Here is a 20940-nt window from a genome sequence, read left to right as displayed (position 1 = left end):
TTTATATTATAAATTTTCAATTTGTAATATTCTTGAAAAATTTCTCTAAATCGATCGGTATTAAAAATGCTTAAATCATTATTATCGTTTTGATAATAAGATAGATTATTATTACAATTAGAAATTGTGATTTTAAAAGAAAGAATTGTATTTTCTTTTTTTTGTTAGTACAGATTTTGGTGTCGAATTTTAGTTTTCTTTTATTCCACCGATATTATGAATATTCGATGTTTTACGATTTTTAATGGAAAGTTTTAAACAAAAATTCCAAATAAAATAGGATAATTGTCATTTTGAATTTTCGTTTCGATGAAAATAAAATTTCGTTGTTCTACTTTAATTGCATTGTTAGTTTATTATTAATTAATCTTGCATGGCAATCGACACGTAACAATATACATAATATGTTCACAAGTAATTCAAGAGGATGGGATGGATCTCCAGTTAATCCGTCTTCTGTATTTCTCGTATTTTTAAAAAGATCCTCGCTCTCTTCTTAGATTTCGAGCCTTTAAAATCAAACTCATTCCCCAAAAAACTCTTTACAGAAATTCATAAAATTTATCGAAATAAGTTTTTACGAAACTTACCATGGCATTTTTGAACTGAATTTAATTCTCCGCATTGACATGCATGTCGTAATTTCAAATTCAATACAAATATTTAAATAATTAGGATCGGTGATGTTTAAAGGCTTGTGTAAAAGGACAAACGTATGACGAGATAAAGCGTTTACGAGCACAATGTCTCCAGAAAGCGAAGGCGGGGAGACTCCATCGCGTTCGATAAATCATATAAATACATTTTCATTACGATACATGTCCGCGAAACGAGCACAGATCACGATAAATAAATAATCGTTTGCGCTTCGCGAAAATCTCGATTAATTTTCACCGTTTAACTCTTCGTTCGAACAGCTATTTGTCTCTCTATTGTCTCTCATTGATATCCGATATTAATTTCATCTATCAAAGGAGTCTATCAAAGGAAGAGTTAATGGGATAATTTTCGAGAGAAGTCCTTAAAAAAAGGTAATTGTATGGTGAACGATTCGTAAACCCATTAACGATAATGTGTAATTATTTGCAGAGCAAAACGCCACATCTGTTATTTAAAACAATATTTATTATCGGAAGGATTCTATTTAATATAAAGGAAATAATAATAGAAGGGATGTTAGACGTTGCTCTTCAAATATATAACACGATTCTATATGAAAAATATAAGTTATAATTATATCATCGAGTTGAAAACACTCGGCTGGGGTGATTTCCTATACAATTCATCTGGCACATGCGATAATATAAAATAAATAAGTTCCAGTTGCATTTTTTGTCCGACTTGCAAGTCTCCGGATTTTTCTTTCTCCCTTCATTCCGATACCAGGCTGTTTTTCACGAAACTTTCAACTTTATACTCGAAAAATCGAAGATATCGAGCATAATAATTTTTAAAATCAGACTCGAGAAATAACAAAAAAATAAAAATATCGAAATATTGTATGAAAATTAAAAAAATAGATATTAAAAAGGAAAAGAAAGATGAAGATGTTTGAATCGTCTGCTGAAAAGATGAATGATTATTTTTTTCAGTCTTATTTTTGTCAACCACAAAGGACAAACGAGCGGAACTTCCGTTCCAGCCTGATAATCTTAATGACTAGGCGAATCTACGAAAACTCGCGTATCATCCTTATTAGGCTCCAAGCTTTGAATATTTCTGTTAAATTCAGCACACCGAAAGAATTAAGCGACAGAATTGAAAGAGGTAAAAAAAAAAAAAAAAAAAATGTCGATACAATTTGCAAAGTCGGACAATTTATGACGTTTGGCACTGATTCCCATTCTGGACCACTCGGGATAGCACTTGGTGGCGCTATCTGTCTAGTTTAACTTCGAAGCAAATGACTGACGCGACATCATTGCGATCTCACATCCGGTAATTCGGTATCTCTATTTTTCATAGCAGAATTTACACACAATTGCATCTTGTAACTTACCGAATTATGCAATTTTAATGCAGAAAAATAACAACGACGTCGTATCACTCATCTATATTTATATTTATATATAGAGACAAGAGGACAAGAAACGGAAAAATCGAAGATACGGTGGTCGCATGTATAATTAACAACACAAAATAATTGCCTTTTAAAAGGAAAAATTCGCAATTTTAGCGTGGAAAATTGGATAATCAATGTAGCGAATCTTTTTTATTACTTTAAGCAATTGAAGCATCGTTAAAATTGAAATTGATATTCAGTTTTTTTTTTTTCTACGTATTTCTTTGCCTCGTTTTGATTGATGCAATGGCGGTAAAATTAGATACGATTTGCTTACAACAATGATGTCATTAGAACTGAAAAGAAATCTCGAAGACAATTGGTTTGTAACCAATGGAAAGAATTTTCGTGATGTCGCAAACCAAAGAGTTCAATTTGTTACATGATAAGTGTCAGTGGGTCAGGTCAACTTCTTTGACCACGAACACATTTATTTAAAAGCGATTGTACGTTTTGCTTATGTTTTTAAACGCACCAAGATAGAGGGAATAAACAAAATTATTAATTATAAATGTCTTTTTTAAATATAATATCACGCAAAACATTTACAAAATTTTTTATTTCTATACGAATTTTTCTTGTAAATTTTTATGTTTCTTTTTTTTTTTAAACATTCTACTATAAAATCCTAAACTTCCATTAAAATTTTATCAAAATCACTTCGAATATTTCTGCCTTTCTTTCAACATTTCCATCTAAAACACGTTGCTTAAATTATAAATTAAATCATAAGCAGGTTTTGCTATCTAAGAATTATACATTCCATGGCATAATTCGGTCCATTGCACTCGCGATACCTTGAACCAACCACGCAATTCCATTTCCCCCCTTCCTCCCTTTTTTTTATCCTCCTCACGAGTTATGCGTTGCGAGAATAAAGAAACTCGTTACGAAACCAAAGAGACACTTTTCACCAAGCCGATCAATGCAATCGATGAAGCGCGAGCAGTATAAAGAATAGTTTTCAAGCGATATTCCACGTTACTTGTTCATTTACCGATCATTAACCACCTTTATATATCGTTCTTTGTCTATCTCCTTCGCAAAAGCCAATCAAAAAGGAAACGTAAAGAAACGCAAACGTTGTAATTTCTACTTTCTTTTTTTTTAACGTACTATAGGATAATTTTAAAAAATTTTAAATCGCTATTAACGAACAATTGTCATATTTATGAACCGAAGAAATATTATATTTGACTCGATAAATCAAAGTAGAAAAAAATTATCGATTTTTTTTAATAGCAAATAAATGAAATGATAAATAAATATATCTCGCATTTTCATTGCGCAAATTGTTTCGACAAGCGATCGAGAAAAAATCCAATAAGAAAATATGCAGCGAGTGCATAACATCGGCCGCGAATCGATAATAATCGATTAATATCTAATAATAATATCTAATAATACATACAATACTCGTCCATAGGAAAAATGTATTCGTTTATGCATGCAAGATATCTATAACCAGTTTCGAAAATAGATATATTCGATGCCCAAGTGAACGACCGCTGGATTGGCTCTCATTTCTGATTAATTAATTAATTCGGACTTGTTTCTCTTCTTTTATAAAGACTATTAATTATAACCTAGAATTCCTCGTAATAATCTCAACGGAGAAAATATTTATCATCATTGAAAATTATTTTAATTTTTTAACGCGAAATATTTTTCTCGATATTTCGATATTTGCTCAATTTTCGACTCGAGCGTGAAGAAACAAATGTTTCGCGGATTTTCTCCCCCTGTTAAGCCGCGCACTAATTACTATCATCAGGTTAATTGTGCGGAACAATATTGGCAACTTCGTCTCGGTGATATTATTGCACAAAGCAATTGCATTTCAAGCTTCCCAGATTTGGTTCTCACGAGCACGATTCTACACGCGATTGCGCGAGTCGCATCAAAGTATGCACGCTTAAGTAATCCCCGTGTCTCCGCGGTTATTAAATACTCGTTCGTTACGATACTTGTTTTTTTCCCGTGGAAAAACGGGGCCGTGTGTCAAAGGAACGCGATACACGCCGTTTCCCTTATGTTAATGGTGGCGCCCCTGCAACCCGAGTAATTTTCCCACCGCGTTGCGCTACGCGCGTGAAACATCGAGCAACAAAAAATAAACAGCTGGAAACATGCAAATGATCGCAATTACCGCGCATTCTCTTCGAAATTTTATAGATTCCGGTAATTAATAATTGTAATTGGATTTAAGGTTAATACCGCAAGGCCGATTCACACTTATGAAATCTCATTCGTCACGAAAACAATGTATATCTATAAAACTTGACGCGTGATATTCGTTTCCTTTTATCGTGAGATTTATGCGTTTCGTTGGCGAAAAAATGTAAAGATTTTGCGTAAGATACATTTTTGATATAATATTGTTTCGATCGTAGAAAAAAGAAAGAAAGAACGAAATATACAAGTTTTCTTTTCCCTCGATCTCTCAAAATTCTCCTTCCTTTTCCCTCGCGGCATAACTTTTTCTCATGCAATTAAGATTAACGTTTGCGTTCTCACGAGCGAGCCAACTGAAAGTCGTGCGTCGGGAAGCGAGAAAACCATCAGTTTTCTAGGGGGAAATTGTTCGACGATTTTTCGATAATTTTAGAAGAATGGCGAATTGTTCACCATTATCACGATGAAAGAGTTTCGATCGGATTCAATTAAAATTGAAATAATAAAAATAACAACGAACGATCTTCCTTTAATATTTCATTTTTAACCGATTTTAAGAAATTTTGAACATCGAATTATAAAAATTAGTAAAATTTGTAAGTAATATTTCGTTAATGAAAGTATAAAATTCTAATTTCAAAATTATTATTATATTCTTGAAGGAAATATTATATAGATTGCGTGCCTATGTACGGTGTCTAACGAGTTTCAACCATTAGAACGATCTTCTTGGTCTGGTGACAATAATTCGAGCTTGTCCAATTAGACAGGAAGGATTTTTTTTTTCGTTACATCAATCTTTTCCGCCAACCATCATCAATTAAAGAAAAAAACATCGGATTTTTATCGATTTAATCTTTAGAAGAGTCAAAATCATATTCGACTATTCATATTTTAATTCCATTGAATCATATCTAATAAATTATTTTTTCAAGACTATATATAATTTTGCTATATTCCGTCAAAGGGATAATCTATTTATGTAAAATGTTAAATTTAACTTCTAAAAGTTTGGAAAAAAAAGAAGAAATAAAAAAGAATAGAAAACAACTTCGGAAAAGTTAAAATATAAATTTCTTCTAAATCCAGAAAAATCAATTTGTTTCAGACGAACTTGTATTCAATTTCTTTCCACCAAAGCATCCCACGATCCGAGTTGTTAATTCGACAAAGGTAACCAACTCTCGAGATAAGACGATCGAGGTCACAGGTAGAAACCTGCACGACGAAGATGAGGCCTGACGTTTGTCAGCTTTTTACCTGTCCGTAATTTTCCTACTCGGGGAAGGTTGTTCCGAGAAACGAAAGCCAACTGAACCAGTTGGGCACAGCTCGACCACCTATCGCGATTTTCCACGCTAATGCTGCGACGAATCGTTTTCCTCGTATTTTTCTGCTCAAACGAGTATTCCTGTTTGAACAGCCGGAAACTGGAAGAAACGAAATTTCGAAATTTCCATCTACGAAAACACTGGTTCTTCGAAGGAAAACGATACGCAACGTCTATCTCGTGTCGTTCGATTCAACGAAAGACGATCGATCTCAAATCCATTCGCATCGTCAGCTCGGATTTCTTTCCGACTCTGTAAATAAATTCTACAATAATCGTTCACATTTCCACGAGGGGATAAAGCGTCCCCGTTAGTCAGGCTTTGACTCGGTTATGGATCGACTCGAGCAACGATCTCTCCAGACTTGGATCGACTACGAATCGATGCGAGTGATCTTAACGAGGTCGAGGCCTGGGAAGAGGCTGGAGTTGCTGCTGATGATGGGAATAACCGTTCCTGGGGTTGGCCGGCGGCTGTGCCCTCTCCGGGCTATCGTCCAAATTCAAACCAGCCACCAATTGCGCTATCTCCCTGTCCTTCTTCTCTTCTTTGGGCAGCGCGTTCCCATTTTGCGCGCTAAAACCTAGAGAAGCCAAACTTCCGTGACTTCTGCTACGATGCTCCGCTCGGATGCTGTACGAGAATGCCCTCTCGTTCAAATGGCCCTTCCGCCGATAGATCCCGGTACCGAAACGCGATTCGTTCTCAGGACTGTCCGCCGCTCTGTTCATTTCGGCGGAAGTTAGGTCAGCGTGAGACGCGGCCAGCCTCCTGGAAGCGCCTAAGGTCGAAGAATCCGCGTCGGCGTGTTGCCTTCTGCCTCTGTTCCCAGCCGTCCCGTAAGTTCCAGCCGGATAAATAGCTGCGGCGGGTGGTGGAGGCACTACCGGAAGGGGGGCGTACACCGGGACAATCGGAGCGGCCGCTGGGATCGGTCTGAGCCCTTTGGGATGATGATGAGCCTTCCTGGGTAAAGTGGCAGCTGGGACTAACAAGACCGGGGCCGGTCTGGCCAGAGTTCCGGCCACGGATCGACTGCTCGGCGGCAGAGGGTGAGGATGATAGTGTTGCTGCCTGACCGGATGGCCCAGAGTGTGATGTCCATGCCCGTTCGTGTATATTCCCTGGTGAAGCTGAGGGTGTAGATGCGCCTGCTGCAAGGGATCTTCGTGAGATGATCGGTTTTTCAGTTTCTTCAACTTTTTGTTGGCTTTCCTGCGAACGGAGGAGGAAGAGGATTCCTCGAGGAGCAGAGGTTGAGAGGGTGGGGGCGGTGGCGGCGGTGGAGGAGGTGGAGCGACCAGCTGACGGGGTCTGGAACCCTTGGTACTCCTAAGAGTGCCTTGTTCTTGGTATAAACCTTCGACCTCGTCGCGACCCCTGGCCCAAACTTTGTGATTCTCGTCACCGTTGTACAGACTGATATCGTCCGTCGAGGTAGCGTCCAAACGCGTCGCCTGAGGGCTGTCCAAAGTGGTGCTGGATCCACCCAACGTGTGATACAGACTGTTGTTCGAAGGATGACCGGTTACCCCGTTAGTCGTGGTGCTCGGATCCAGACCCTTGGCATAGCTGCTGTCGGCGTACGCGTGAAAACAACATCTGACCAGGGCGTTGGCCGCCATGTCGCGTTTACATATGAACGCGTGACACTCGAGAACCTTGATACCGGTAGTTCGTCGAAGAACCGCGGCGAAAAGGGGCGGGTGATTGGCACTTGGCGTCCTGGCGAACGGCGAGTCCAAAGGCAGAAACCTTGTGTTTGACGAGTCGCCGCTTCCGCCTTTGACGTGTCTGACCGCGGCGCAATAGTGAAGCGCCTCGATGGGAAAGAACCTGGTAACCTTCTTGCGATGCTCGTCCACGTTCTCCAGTAACAGGCCATTGCTCCAAACGCTGAGCCAGGAGTCGAGTCCACGTGCTCCTAGGGCCCCCTGTTCCGGATACAATTCCCTCAAGGGTTCCTGGACACCGAGCAACCCTTCCTTGCTGGCATGGGGCACGGAGCTACCCAAGTACAGGACTCTGCAACGACAATACGGTGTCGCGGTATCTTGATTGGCACCCCTCATCTTTACCTCGGAGCGAGCCTCGTTGCGCGATTAAAGATCTTCTCAAGCGGTCGCGTCTCCTCCCTCGCTTTTTCGACTCAGAACAGGAAATGGAAGCAGGTAGGCGCGATAGCGAAGTGGCCAGCAACGATCCAGAACCGTCGAATCATCGAACACCGAGCATCGAGCATCGAGCCGATCGAAAATAAAATTCGAGAAGCACCACTCGTGGAACAACGTTAGAGAGGAGGACTCCACCCGGTAACACACTTCACTCGCGATTACGCAGTCACTTTCCAAACACGTAGCCCGTCCGCGATTGCAAAATACGTGTGCGTGGACAACGAGGAGAGCCGCTCTCGGCTATTTCGCAGCAGCTGTAGCCGCCGCTCGCTCGAGATCGCGTCAGGCCATTATGGCCGCCTTCTGACGGCTTCCCCACCAACCGTTCCCTGCCCGTAACTCCCTTTTCCTCTTCTACCTGGCCTTCTCTCCTCGATCCTCCAGCCGGCTCGCGTTTCTTTCTTCCAACACCGCTCCCGATCTTGCCTACCTTTTTCAACCCCCCACCTCGTTCCTCTTCCTCCTCCCCTTCTTCTTTCTTCTGCTCGTCCAGGCCAGGTCCTCCTGTGGTATGCGGTATACACCAGTGGCGTCTACGTCCTCCTGGTCGCCCCTCACCTCCACGTGTACCGATCCACCGCGGCGGACAGGTTACACACTCTTTCCACGCAACACAAGAAACGAGCAACGCTCACCGACACACTGCGGAATCGAACGGGCCCGCTGAGTGTGTCGCCGCTGTTGGAATCCAGAGGCGCGGCCGACAGCCTTCGTCAGCCACGCAGGCTGTCGTATCCGACGTTCCTCGCTGCCTCATCGGCGATCGACCTTCCGAAACATGTCCGAGCTTCCGTCTTATTGTATCCCGAGACGAGTTTATCCACTCGCTTTATCCGCTTATTTGCCAGCCTTTCGACGATCGCACTGTCCTTTAGCCGCGTAGATGGCGCTGTCGGTCGCCTTCGCCTGACCGACTGCTTCCTATTTAACCAACTTTCCTCCTACACGAGAGTCTGCAAGGGTCGATTCCAGGTCGATTGAAAATCGAGGGGACGTTGTTTATCGCGAGCCAGAGTGACGTTCGATAATGGAACGCGCACGAATCGAGCGGGTGGCGATGGAATAACAAGGTGTTCACCGATCTACGCTCCTCGTCGGACTGAGGACTGACGGAAGGCGTGAGACTTCGACCGACTGGGCCCCACTACGTCCCACCGGGCCCCCCCTTTTTCTCTTCCTCTCTTTCTCCTTCTCTTTCTGCCGCTTTTCTGCTTCGAGAGAGGCACTCCCTGGCAAGCCGTACCTGCCTCGAGAACCCTTCGCCCGATGGGGTGTTTGGAACTGTGCCGAGGAAAATGAACATTCTTTCCGACCGATTTTACCAACGAACGCAGAGATACCTTCTCCCTCTTCTTCTCCCTCTCTGTCGGAAGGAAACCTGCGCATTTCTTTCTCTCCTTACGAGTTTTTCTTCGAATCGGATGATGCAACACTGTGTTGTTTTCTTCCACCTATTTGCATTTATTGAATAATTATCCGTGACATAGATGCTGGAGAATTTCCGATCGGAGAATATTTGAAAATAATCGTGGTTAATTCGAAAAAGATGCAAATTCTCATGATTCAAAATATTTTTAAATTGTAGAATTTAAATTAAGATGTGATAAATTTCATAGCCAGATTATAATCGACGAAGGAAAAAAAATCCTGCACGTATTTTATTGTATTTCATTATAGTTATTTTATTCAATGGAAGATCTGATAACGAAATTAAATATATATATATATAAATATATATATATATATATATATACACACACGCAATACAATGTTTAAATACAAATGAAAAGAGGATTTACTTCGGTTAAATTTTTCGTATAATTTGTAATATTTTCATTTATATTTCATTTTAATCCGATAATAATTTCAAAGACAATTTGTCATTTTAATTTTCCAAATTAAATTAGAAAAATGAAAACTTTTACGTGTCATTATAATAATTTAACGATCAATGTCTACATTTATCCATAAATTATAAATTACCTTTAGGGATACTTTTAAAATTTTAATCGATTAAATCTCCCAGAACATGCGAAAAGAAAGTAGTACGCGTTTATTGGCTTCCGTTCTCGTGTCGCAAAGAAAGTTTTCGTGATCGATGTTCTTCGAAATTGCAAAAAAAAAAAAAAGAAGAATAAAAATTAATAAAAATCATTTCGTAAAATTATACGAGTTTTCAATCGAATCGTTGTTCGAATCTCAGATTTATGAATGAATCGGAGGGAAAGGATTAATACAGATTATTCCTGGAATTCGCGAGTAGAGGATATCTCGTTCATAAATATTTAACAGTGCAATTTCTCATTGAAGAAATCTATCTCATAGAAAGATTTAAGCATCGATGTTTAAAACGAATAGATAGTTTTCTCCCGAACTGTAATATATTGAGTCTTTATAAATAAGAGGCTTTTCTCATTGCTGAATTTAAAACAATAGAATTTTATAAAAAGAAAATAGAAAATGAAAGAATATGCCACATAATTATAAAAAATACAAAGAAATACGTTGCAGATGATTAATATATATTTATAATATTTTGTGTAAATATTTTATAATTGTAAAAAAAAATTAAAGTTGGATAATTTAGATTTAGACAATCCTAATTATTAACAGAAAGTTTGATTAATATACTTGTGCAACTTTTTAAGAAATTGTGCAGAATACAATACACTTGAACAAATGTTTTATTCAATTCTTCTGATAAGACCTGAGTCAGCAATTTATTTCGCTTTATAAAATCATCGATCGATTGCGTCAAATCGAAATTATTGAGATTTATATATTTTATAAAGCCATTTTTGAACTACACATTTTAATCAATAATTAAAATATTCCAACTATTTTTAACAAGATTCCATTTCAATGAAACTATTGCTTCGTTAGAATTTGTTTATTTGTATCTAATATCTATATCGAAAAAATCATATTATTACAAAATAATTTGATATTTCTAGAGATAAGTATTATTTCGATTTTTAAGAAAAAATGCATACGGTAGATTCCGAATTCTTTCGAAACGGAAAATAGATTCGAGAACGAAGGTAATTATTTCACGAATGGCCATTAAATGGCACCGAGCACGATTCGTTTTTCATCTCGTAGGAATAAATCACGTGTTCCCTTTTCCAGGATTAACGGGCAAACGGTCCGATTCGTTCTGTTGCGCAATAAATATTCGCGATTTCGCCTTCGTGGCCACGCGACGTGCCACGAAGCGGAGCGGACATCCAGACGAGTCGACCTGAAGACCTCGAATCGGCCTCTGTCAAAAGAGAATCGTGCACGTTCGCCTCGTTCACGGTACCCGTGCAGTCTCTGACCTATAAAGGGCAGGTGTGCGTTGTCTTACATGTATATGGGTAACCATGTATTTGTAACACACCACCCGATTACTCTTTCCTTATCTCTTTTATTTCAAACTTCTTTCACTACGAAACGAATTAATCTTGAAAAAAATTGAGAATTTTCATTCTTGTTTTTTACATTTTTTTAAGATATTGGGAAATCTGATCCATCTAGAATGGAACTTCTTTTCTTAAATTTAAACTAATATGACAATTTTTGGAAATTATTAAGTACTCGATTTTATTTATGAGAAATTTAGACGGACGAATGATCTCGATCCTTTTCCTCCGTGAAAAGATATATTAATGGATATATTATGGATGTTTTTCTTCGGATATTTGAAATTTTATATCGTGGAAACGAATCAGTAACTATTATTTGCTTGATATTCCGTTATTCTGCAAGATATAATTGAGCCAAGATATTATTCGTTTTTCATAATTTCTATAAAGAGTTTAAAATACAAAACTTTTAATCACCAAAGCATGTTGAACATTAAATAACATTTATTCCCAGCAAACCCCTTTTCTTTCTTCCAAAGAGGAAACAACGTGTAAATCTTCGTGTGATTTATTCCGTATAAATATTTAATCAAGTATCCTAATTGATTTCAAGTATTATATAGATAATATATAGATAAAAAACATCAATTAATTTTATTTATTATATATACGAGAAAAATTCATTTTAAACTTCTCTTTTATTTCTAATTTCCAAAGAAAAAGTAAAATTCAAAATAATTCTTTAATAATTGTCTTTTTTTCTTTTTTTTTTTTCGTTGTAAAAAGTGTAACTGGTTTTCTAGTATAAAATCTGACGAGTGGGCCATGGTCAGGGTCTTCGGTCACGCGATCCTGATTCCATGTTTTCTGGCTTCGTGACACAATCGCGTTCCTCGTCGCTTCCTGCACTTGCGGCTAATTACATGGAAAACATCGTCCGGTTTTGTCGCTAGACCGCTTTTGATCCGAGGGGAAGACGTAGGAATATCAAGGGAAACGGCTCTTCCACACTGGAAATTCCAACCGGGATTGTTCATGGTCTGCGTATGACGCTGCGAACAGGATATTCGATAGCTTCTTTTTTTTTTCTTCTCAAACGTGTCGGTAATAGATATCGAAACAATATTTTTCATTTCTGCCATTTACAACGATAGAAAATAATATCTAATAAATAGCCAGTAAGAATAATAATGGTAAAAATACTGAAACCTGAATAAAATCGATGAACTATATTCCGAAGAAATTTTCGTAAATAATTTCTACTCAAGAAAATATTTTTAATCAAGACCTTTGCTTGATCATCATCTATTTTAACGTGAAGAATGTGAACTGACTTTGAGAATAGAAATTCATATCATGAAACTTTTCCAACTAGAATTAATAAGTATAATTATTTTCAATATCTATCTTCGTCATATATTGTACACAAGTTTGTTAAAGATTGATATAATTACGAGAATCCATCTTCTATGTAAGATTAAAAGAATTTATCTAAGATAAAAAACTTTTTTCTTATATAATTTTTTTTTACAAAATATATTGAAATATAATTTGTTAAAAAACAGAAAAAAACTGATACTTTTGCCAATTCTATATAGTTTCTATAGAATCTATTAAATTCTATAAACAGAAAAATTTCAAACATAAGTTTCGATTCGCGATTTCGTTTCAGTTTGAAGGCAAAAGCCGAACGAGCGCCGAAAACATGCTAAACGGACCAACAATCTGGAAAATTAGTATGTAAATTGTCGGATCCAATCTTTGCTTCTTCGTATATTTATTTCAGAGGATGAAATCACGAGAGATCTTTCGGAGGATGATCTTTGAAACCAGTCGCGCCTTTTTTCCACCATGTTTCTTTTATTGGTGGATAAAATAATCATCTATTAAAGCCGTTTGAGTGTCAATAATCCTAGATAATTTTATATCGCTTTCAATGAAAAAAGGAAAACAATATAAAGATATTCGATGAATTATTATGATTAAAATTTGTTAATTCTTTTTCGAAATAAATATAGAATTCTATTTGCAGAAGAAAATTAATTACTTTATGATTCGTGGATGAGAAGATTTTTGGTATTTAAAAAATATCGAATGAATCGAGAAAACGGAATAAGGACTGGGTTACATCTTGAGATTTCGAAGGTTTCTGAAATCAACGATCGAGTGGGTTAGTGGGTCGTTGTCACGTTAATTACGAGGAATTCAGAGGCTGCATGCAGTTCGAATAATCACCTCCTTGTACAGGAATTCTTTTCTCTTTTACTCTCCCTCGTTATTTTACACAATACCAATATTAGAATATAACGTTTTTTCAAACGAGTCAAACGAGTCAGTTTCCGCAAAATAAATAACGATTGTTAGTCGAGAAAAATATATATTTATTGAAATTTTTAACACTTCGTAAATACGTTCTTCTTTTTTTACTTGAAATTTATAATTTCAATTCGAATCAATTTTTCAATTCAATTAAATCGTCGTATTTATCTATTTATCGTTCTAAATTCAAGATTTTAGATTAATAAAAATATTATTTTAAAATTAGAAATTTAATGATATCGAAAATTATAAACATTGATATAAGGAATCAAGAATCGATTTTTTTCTCGATAATTTCAAATAATGATACTCCAATAAATAATATCAGAACTTTTACCAAGAAATTCCAAGTTGTATTTCCGGTAAAGAGCAACCAGTCACAAGGTAGCCAAAGAAAGCTTTCAAGATACTTGACGATCTTCTTTCTTTTTTCGAGGTTAACGACGTTAGGATACTTGTTTTCCTCGAACGTTGCAACATTGTATCTTTCAATCATTTGTAACCTAGAAACATATCGAATTTCGCAAATATTTTCTGTTCCACGACTATCTAACTGTAATACCGTTAAAAAAATCATGATGCATAAATGATATTGCACTCTTTGCGAGGAGGAACATTGACATCTTTTTGGAATTACCGTTCGAGCGTGTTCAGATATCGGTTCGAGCTGAAAATAAAAAACATTCTCGTGACTAAGAGAAATATCGGTCAACATGTATTAGTCGTTGTGACAGTAATTCCACAATGTAAAAAAAATGTTCGTTTATTGTTTCGAGTTTAATTAAAAATATTTTTAAAAATATTAACAAAAATTTTTGTTAATGTAATTGTTTTTTGTGAACACAATCCTAATGGTTTTTGATATCGTTTATTTCCACCATGTATTAAATTTATATTGCAGTAATATTCAGTAATAGATATTGAATACGTTTTTGTTTATAATTATTGGAAATCATTTTTCTTTTCTATTTCCGTTGAATCTTTTACTAATTCTGATATTCATTTGAAATTGCTATACATAACAATGATAATCTCAATAAATTTTTCACGAGGGATTTCTTTAACGTCGTGAAATTTTGATCTAATCTTTTTTAATTTAACGATTTCAAATTTTTGATCAATAATATTAATCTATCTTAAATAATAATTTTATCGAAATATTTTATATATTTTTAAAATGGTAAAAACAAAAATTCAAAAGTAATATCTAATTCGAGATTAAAAAAAATTATAATTAGTTTTTAAAAAGTTATAATTGAGCATTACAAAAAAAATATTATTTTAAACGAAAAATTGAAGAGAACGAGTTAACGAGTCATGCAGTGATTTCATATGTATTTTACAATCTATATATATAAAAAAAAGCCACGACATATTCAGAAAATCTTATATGGAAGAAATAATAAGCTCTTCTTTAACGATTCGAGCCACAGAATCCTGATAAAAAGAAAAGAAAGTTTCTTGTCCGAGGTCTACGATAAAAGTTGTGGCAATACGCATTTTTAAATTCCTCGTAAAAAAGAGAAATATATCCCTCTTTGGATCCTTTTGAAACTTTTATTTTTAATTCAAAAAAAGAACATGTCCGTCTGTTCGAATAAACAATAAAAATTTACAAGTACTTAATTTAATAATTATTAAGTTAGTGCATACGAAATAATGCATTCTTCGAATAAAATTTTGATCATTAATGATTTATTCGAAACAAAGTTTTATCAAAGTTTCATTATTAATTATTAATTTTAGAATTTCATTAATATATTAATATAATTAATAACATCAAAAATTGAGCGATGTGTTATCGAAAGATAGTATATTCTTTTAAAATCTATGGAATTTCGAAAGAAATTCTCTTTCCACCACGTTTTGTAATCACATTACCTTAACATCCAATTCGTTCAATACGATTTTTTTTCTATTTAATAAATAATTTAAATTATTTCCTTGAAATTTCGTTGCATATCGTAAATCCTCGAGTCAATTGGTTGTAAGACACGTCGCCGATCTTAACTGCTTTCTACGACAACATCGTCTCGAAGGTTCGAAAGTTTTATGCAAATAAGCCGCGAGCTATAAGCCGCGCGTAAAAATCGACAAATCTCTCTCGTGTTTGGCATTTCATCGCTACGTATTATACTTTCCATCTCGTGTCATCGTTTTCCCAACGAAGCCTGGTTCAAAGAGTGGAGATCGTTTACCGAGAAGAGCAAGAACATAACGATCGTTTGAGAGGCGAGAAAGTTCTTGGAATGAAAAAATAGGGGTTGCCTTGACGTAATGGACGCTCTTCCAGTTACGTAGCACGATGTTTAACCGCTGGTGAAATGGATCCAATGTTAATTAAAACGATTCGGTTTACGTTTTGTTCGTTGCGCTCGGTCGAAAGTGTGACTGAGAAACGTGAAATTGTTTCTAATCGGTGCAATTACATTGGAATGTTTCGCGTGTTAAGAGGATCGTTAGATTCTTCTGAAAGAAGAAGAAGATCATTGAAATAATATGTATATTATAATTGTAAACGTAACTTAACCAAAAATTGTGAAAGAATTGTGTTTTATTGTTCTTCAACTTATTCCTCTTTAATTTAACTTATTGTTTTAACTATATAGGATATTAAATGAAGAGAATATTATAATAAATTTGAAATTGGCACATCTACTTATATATAATATAGCAGTAAGTATATAGAAATAGATATATAATATATTTTTATATTTAATATAATTCGTAATATTTTTCGTATCATTAAAAATGTTGTTCGACGATAAACTTTAATCACATCGATAGCCACATGCGCGCATCGAAATCTCCAGCCTATTCGAGTAACGGAAGGCAAGAGATGAGGTGTGTTGCGCTAGCGGTTCACTTTTACTAATGCGGTCGAGTTAATCCACCGTTGCCCTGCCAATCTAACGGGTGTCTTTCGATACCGAACATTCTTGTCACTAATTAACTGTTCGTTAATATGCACGAGAACGATCAGAGATTCTTGATCGTCTTTCAAGAACGCAAAAAAAGAAGTAGCATTGGAAAGTAATTAATAGAGAGGAAAGGTAGAAATATGAGATAGAATTGAAATACGAGATACTGTGGTTTCTACAGTAGTGAAATTTTTAATAAGAATTGAAACTTGAATAAAATGGAAATTATGATCATCTTTCATAACAAAGCTGTTGTAGTCTATTAATATTTTTTATTCAAATGTCTATTATTTCCATAGTAATAGAAAGTATTTAAGTGAAATTTATTTTAATTTATTTTTTGATCGTCAAAGATTTATGTTATTATTCAATAATCATAGAACGTTTATGAGTATTGAAAGTATGTTGTAAATGTTTTCGAAATGATTGTGATATAATGACAGAATGAAGTAAAATGCTGAGCTTAATAGTATATAACATATATATATACATACACATATGATATTTAAAATTTATTAATAAATAATCAAATTTTTTCACTCATAATTTTTAATCAACTCATTTAGAATATCAAAGACAAATTTGAAAAAAAAAAACGTAACAAAATTTGAATCCATCCGAAACTGTAAATTTAATCTTTATCGCGTTTATTTGAATGCAATTTCGCAAATGCTTCTCTTTCAAAAATCATATATACGTATATATAAAAGAAACAATAAATTTTCATTCGACTTTTTTCCCATTAATTACTATCCACGTTTTAATTGCCTCGTTGTAGTCTCGTATAAGCCAAGAACGGAGAATTATATTCATAAGTGACGCGAATGCCGTAAGAGAAACTAGAAAAATTCTTTCTCGTAGGCGCATCGGGAGCAACGGGAACTTCCGACACCAAGTATCCGCTTTTCCGTCACGTATTCGTGTGCCTTTAGATAGGCAGCGGGTCGTAGCTTGCAATACATCGACATGACTATTGATGGCAGGGGCCGACGCATGAAACTCATGCGAAAGTAGCAAAGAATGACGTGTACAGATACAAACATTTCACGGAATACACTATTTGAAATTCTTTCTACGACCTCATCGGGACCCTGTGTGCATCCAACCATTCTCGTTTTTGCTCCTAATCTCGGAATAATCGATTTTTTATGCGAGTTTGTTATTTTCTTAAGGAATTTTCAAAGATTTTTCGATTACTATTTTTTCGTTATTACTATTATTTTCTTAATGTTTGTCAAGAGGAACATTTTAATGGAAGAAAGTTTGCTGGATAGAAACAGAAAGCTTCTCTAATAACCTTTAATTTTTCGAAAGTTTGTGATTGACTATATAATTATTAATAGAAAGCAATTAGCAAAGACGTGCAATATATTAATTATGATAAATAATAAATTTAATTTTACATAAATGGGACGTGACAATTTTACTAATTTCTTATAATTTCTTACCATGTATATATTTTAGAAAAAATTACAGTAATTGGATAATTTTAATAAAAATTCTTGTCCAATATCTTCAATTCTATCGACACAAATTTAAATTTAAAAAATGTGGGAGAATCACGAAAATGGAGCGACTCGATGGAATGAAATTCGCCCAGTTTCATCGTCAATTTTCTCGAAGTTTGCGCAACGTTGAACAATAACATCGACAAACGAACTTCTTAACCGTACAAAGGCTGACATTTAACCGAGAGATTGCACGTGAGCATAAAGCCACTTAGATCCCGTGAGAGAGACCCTCTATAACAGGTCACTGCCATCCAGAGAAGCAAGCAGGTTGGTAGTTCGTGTCTCTTTATGGGAGAAAGGGATCCGCTTTATTCCACGTACGTTTCTACCAACACGATCCACCACTTCCATCCAGCTTACTTCTTTAATCCGTAAATCTGTTTCTCTCGCAGGTTTTTTCCTACGATGCGACGTATTTACGTATTACGCTGCAATTTTGAACATCGATGTATCTTTTAACAGTGAGAAACAGTGATGTTGTTCTTCGATCGATTCTTTGTTTCCCTTCTTTGAAAAAATATAACGTTTATTCTATTGTATATTCTATTGTATATATGTATAATTTATTTAATTGAAGCAAATCTCTCAAATTTCAAAAAGAATTTTGATCGACTCGCTAAAAATAAAAATAAGAAAAAGAAAGTGTGCGAATAAGAAATTGCAAATTTCATTGAAATCGGTACGTATCAATCAGACTTGAGCTTCTCCTGTAAATGTCACTGTATCTTCTTTAAATTCCTCGACGGCTAAAAATGGCATCTATTTACATTCCAAAATGGAACGATTCGAAAAAAAAAAAAAGAAGTTTCTCTCCGCGTTTTCAGGCAAAATCAACGAACACTTGGTTTTCTTATTTCAACATTCCGACGAGTCACTTTTCCCTCAAGTTCCCTCGAGTTTTCAAGGTTTCGTCTCTTTTCTTACATTCCACCGGAATCATATTGTCCTCGCTCGTTCCTCAAGGCCAAGGTGTCGCTCCATTCAGGACGCGTCATCGCTGGCAACGGTAATCAAATTTCTGAATTCCATTAGATGCGCGAATTTCATTATCCAACCATGGTAGCCGGACCTACTCCACGGTACCGTTTCTCCACGTCCTAGCTGTAACGGTTTGATCCACGATCGAACAGCGTTCTGCGCGATTTAAGGCCTCCATCCGAGAAATGTTCGAAATACTTGGTGTTATGTTACGTACGTTATGTAAATATTTCATTCTTCTTCGATATCAATGAAACATAAAAATGATTAAAAAAATAGATGAAAAATGATACTTTTGGTCCGAAAATAAAGAAAAAAAATGATTTCTAATCAGGAATATTTGTTAGATCCCAATATTATAATAATTTTTTTTAATTTTCCTTCAATGTTGGATTAATACTTAAATTTGAACGTTCGAAATAACGTTTTATTTTTCTTCAAAATTACAAGAAATAGAAGGTAAAAATGGATAAATGGAATAGAATTTTGGTTTAGTTTCAAAATACAAAAAAAAAAAAGGATCCTTTAGACTATAGATTTTTATAGAAAATCAGGAATACTTATTAGAATTCAATGTGATTTTTCTTCGATCTTTCCTTGTAAAATTAGAGGATATAAAAAATAGAAAAATAAAAAAATATATAATAATTTAGAAAAATATATAAAGTTTTCTTTATATGCATCTATCCTATTATTCCGTGGTATATTTTACATAACGACCGAGTATAAACTTGCGAAATTCCACAGAGAAATGAGGAAAACCACGGGTTAACCGAGACGCGTTAGAAATCGGGGGTAAATGGATCTGGCTTCTGCGGTGAGTACGTCTACTCCAATGTAACTCGGTGGTTACTTCGGATTACGATGATTACGAATACTGCGGTTCAATAGAAGTTTCAATAGAAACTTTTGCAAAAAATAAAAGTGATTAAAAAAATGTCTATATACGAATTCCTCTCGTCAAAAGAAAACTGAAATCCAAACCGAGTTTCGAGAGGAAATTCAGGCACCCAATCGAAAGAAAAACGCAACTGACTAGCCCAAGATTTATTCGTCTCCCTAGCATGAAAAACTTTCTATTCATTTATTATTCGTGCAACAACTATAGATACTGAAACAATGCAAACCGGCCACTTCCTGCTCCGTTAACCATGAAAGCAATTTAACGAGCCACTGTACGTGATTCAGTGGACGTATGCCATGCCAGTCGGTTATCAAAGAAATTTTAGTCTCAAAACGATGCTAATGAATCGATGTGAATATAACAGTAGAAAGAGAATGCGAGATAATGTAAAAAATTAATAAAATCGAATATTTTTCATATTTCAAAATATTATATTTTACTTTTAGAATTAAATGCAATTTAAGGGGAAGAACGATGAAAACTGAGTATTTTTATTGAAGCTTTTTATCTTAATTTTAATTCTAATGATCGTGTAAATTAATTCAATGCTTTTAAATTTATATTTTTTTTTTATTTAATACAAGTATTTTTAAATTATGGCTCATAATTGAATTTTGGAAAAACGAGGAATTGATCAATGATTAATTTCATACTAATATTGATTTATAAATAAAAAGAAAATAAATTTCTAATTTTCTTTGCCGTTTTAAAACAAAAATCAAAGATGTGATGAATAAAATAATTAAAACATGGAAGATAAAAATGGAATAATCGAAAGAGAAAAAATTAAAAATTTTCATAATCTGTTGAATCATAAAATAAATTGTTTCGCGAGAAAAGGATTAACCAGGATCAATAACCTTCTTCGATAACCTTCTCTAAAATTAAAACAACAGGAAATACTTTCTAATTCGAACGATAAGAAAAAATTATAACGGTATATTAAATAGAAAAGTATTGCGCCAAGATAATTCGTGGCAATTATGTAGCTATTGAAAGAAGGAGGCGTAACAAAAGACAATAGAAATACAAAGGAAAATGAGAATCCGAGTGCAATTCGTGTTATCGTGCACATCAAGAAATGGATTCTGTCTCCATGAAACATTTATTTCATGATCTTTCAAGATTTATTTGAATATATGTATTTGAAAATATTTTTCCCAAATGATGGTTCATGAATTATTCAATAAATCTTCCTTCTCACCGTTCTTTATAAAT

The 20940-nt window shown here is 35.1% G+C and overlaps 1 protein-coding gene across 1 annotated transcript; it reads right to left on the bottom strand.

Moving 5' to 3' along the window:
• Positions 1-334: 334 nt before the first annotated feature.
• On the bottom strand, positions 335-8947 carry LOC107994567 (uncharacterized). Its single transcript, XM_017051547.3, has one exon. It carries the CDS (start codon positions 7638-7640, stop codon positions 5964-5966), a length of 1677 nt encoding a protein of 558 aa, XP_016907036.1. The 5' UTR covers positions 7641-8947; the 3' UTR covers positions 335-5963.
• Between the last annotated feature and the right edge of the window lie 11993 nt (positions 8948-20940).

Source organism: Apis cerana, linkage group LG7 (genome assembly GCF_029169275.1).
Source record: "Apis cerana isolate GH-2021 linkage group LG7, AcerK_1.0, whole genome shotgun sequence".
NCBI classification, from domain to species: Eukaryota; Metazoa; Arthropoda; class Insecta; order Hymenoptera; family Apidae; genus Apis; species Apis cerana.
The sequence above is the reverse complement of the archived record's forward strand: the minus strand, read 5'-3'. Positions and strand labels throughout refer to the sequence as shown.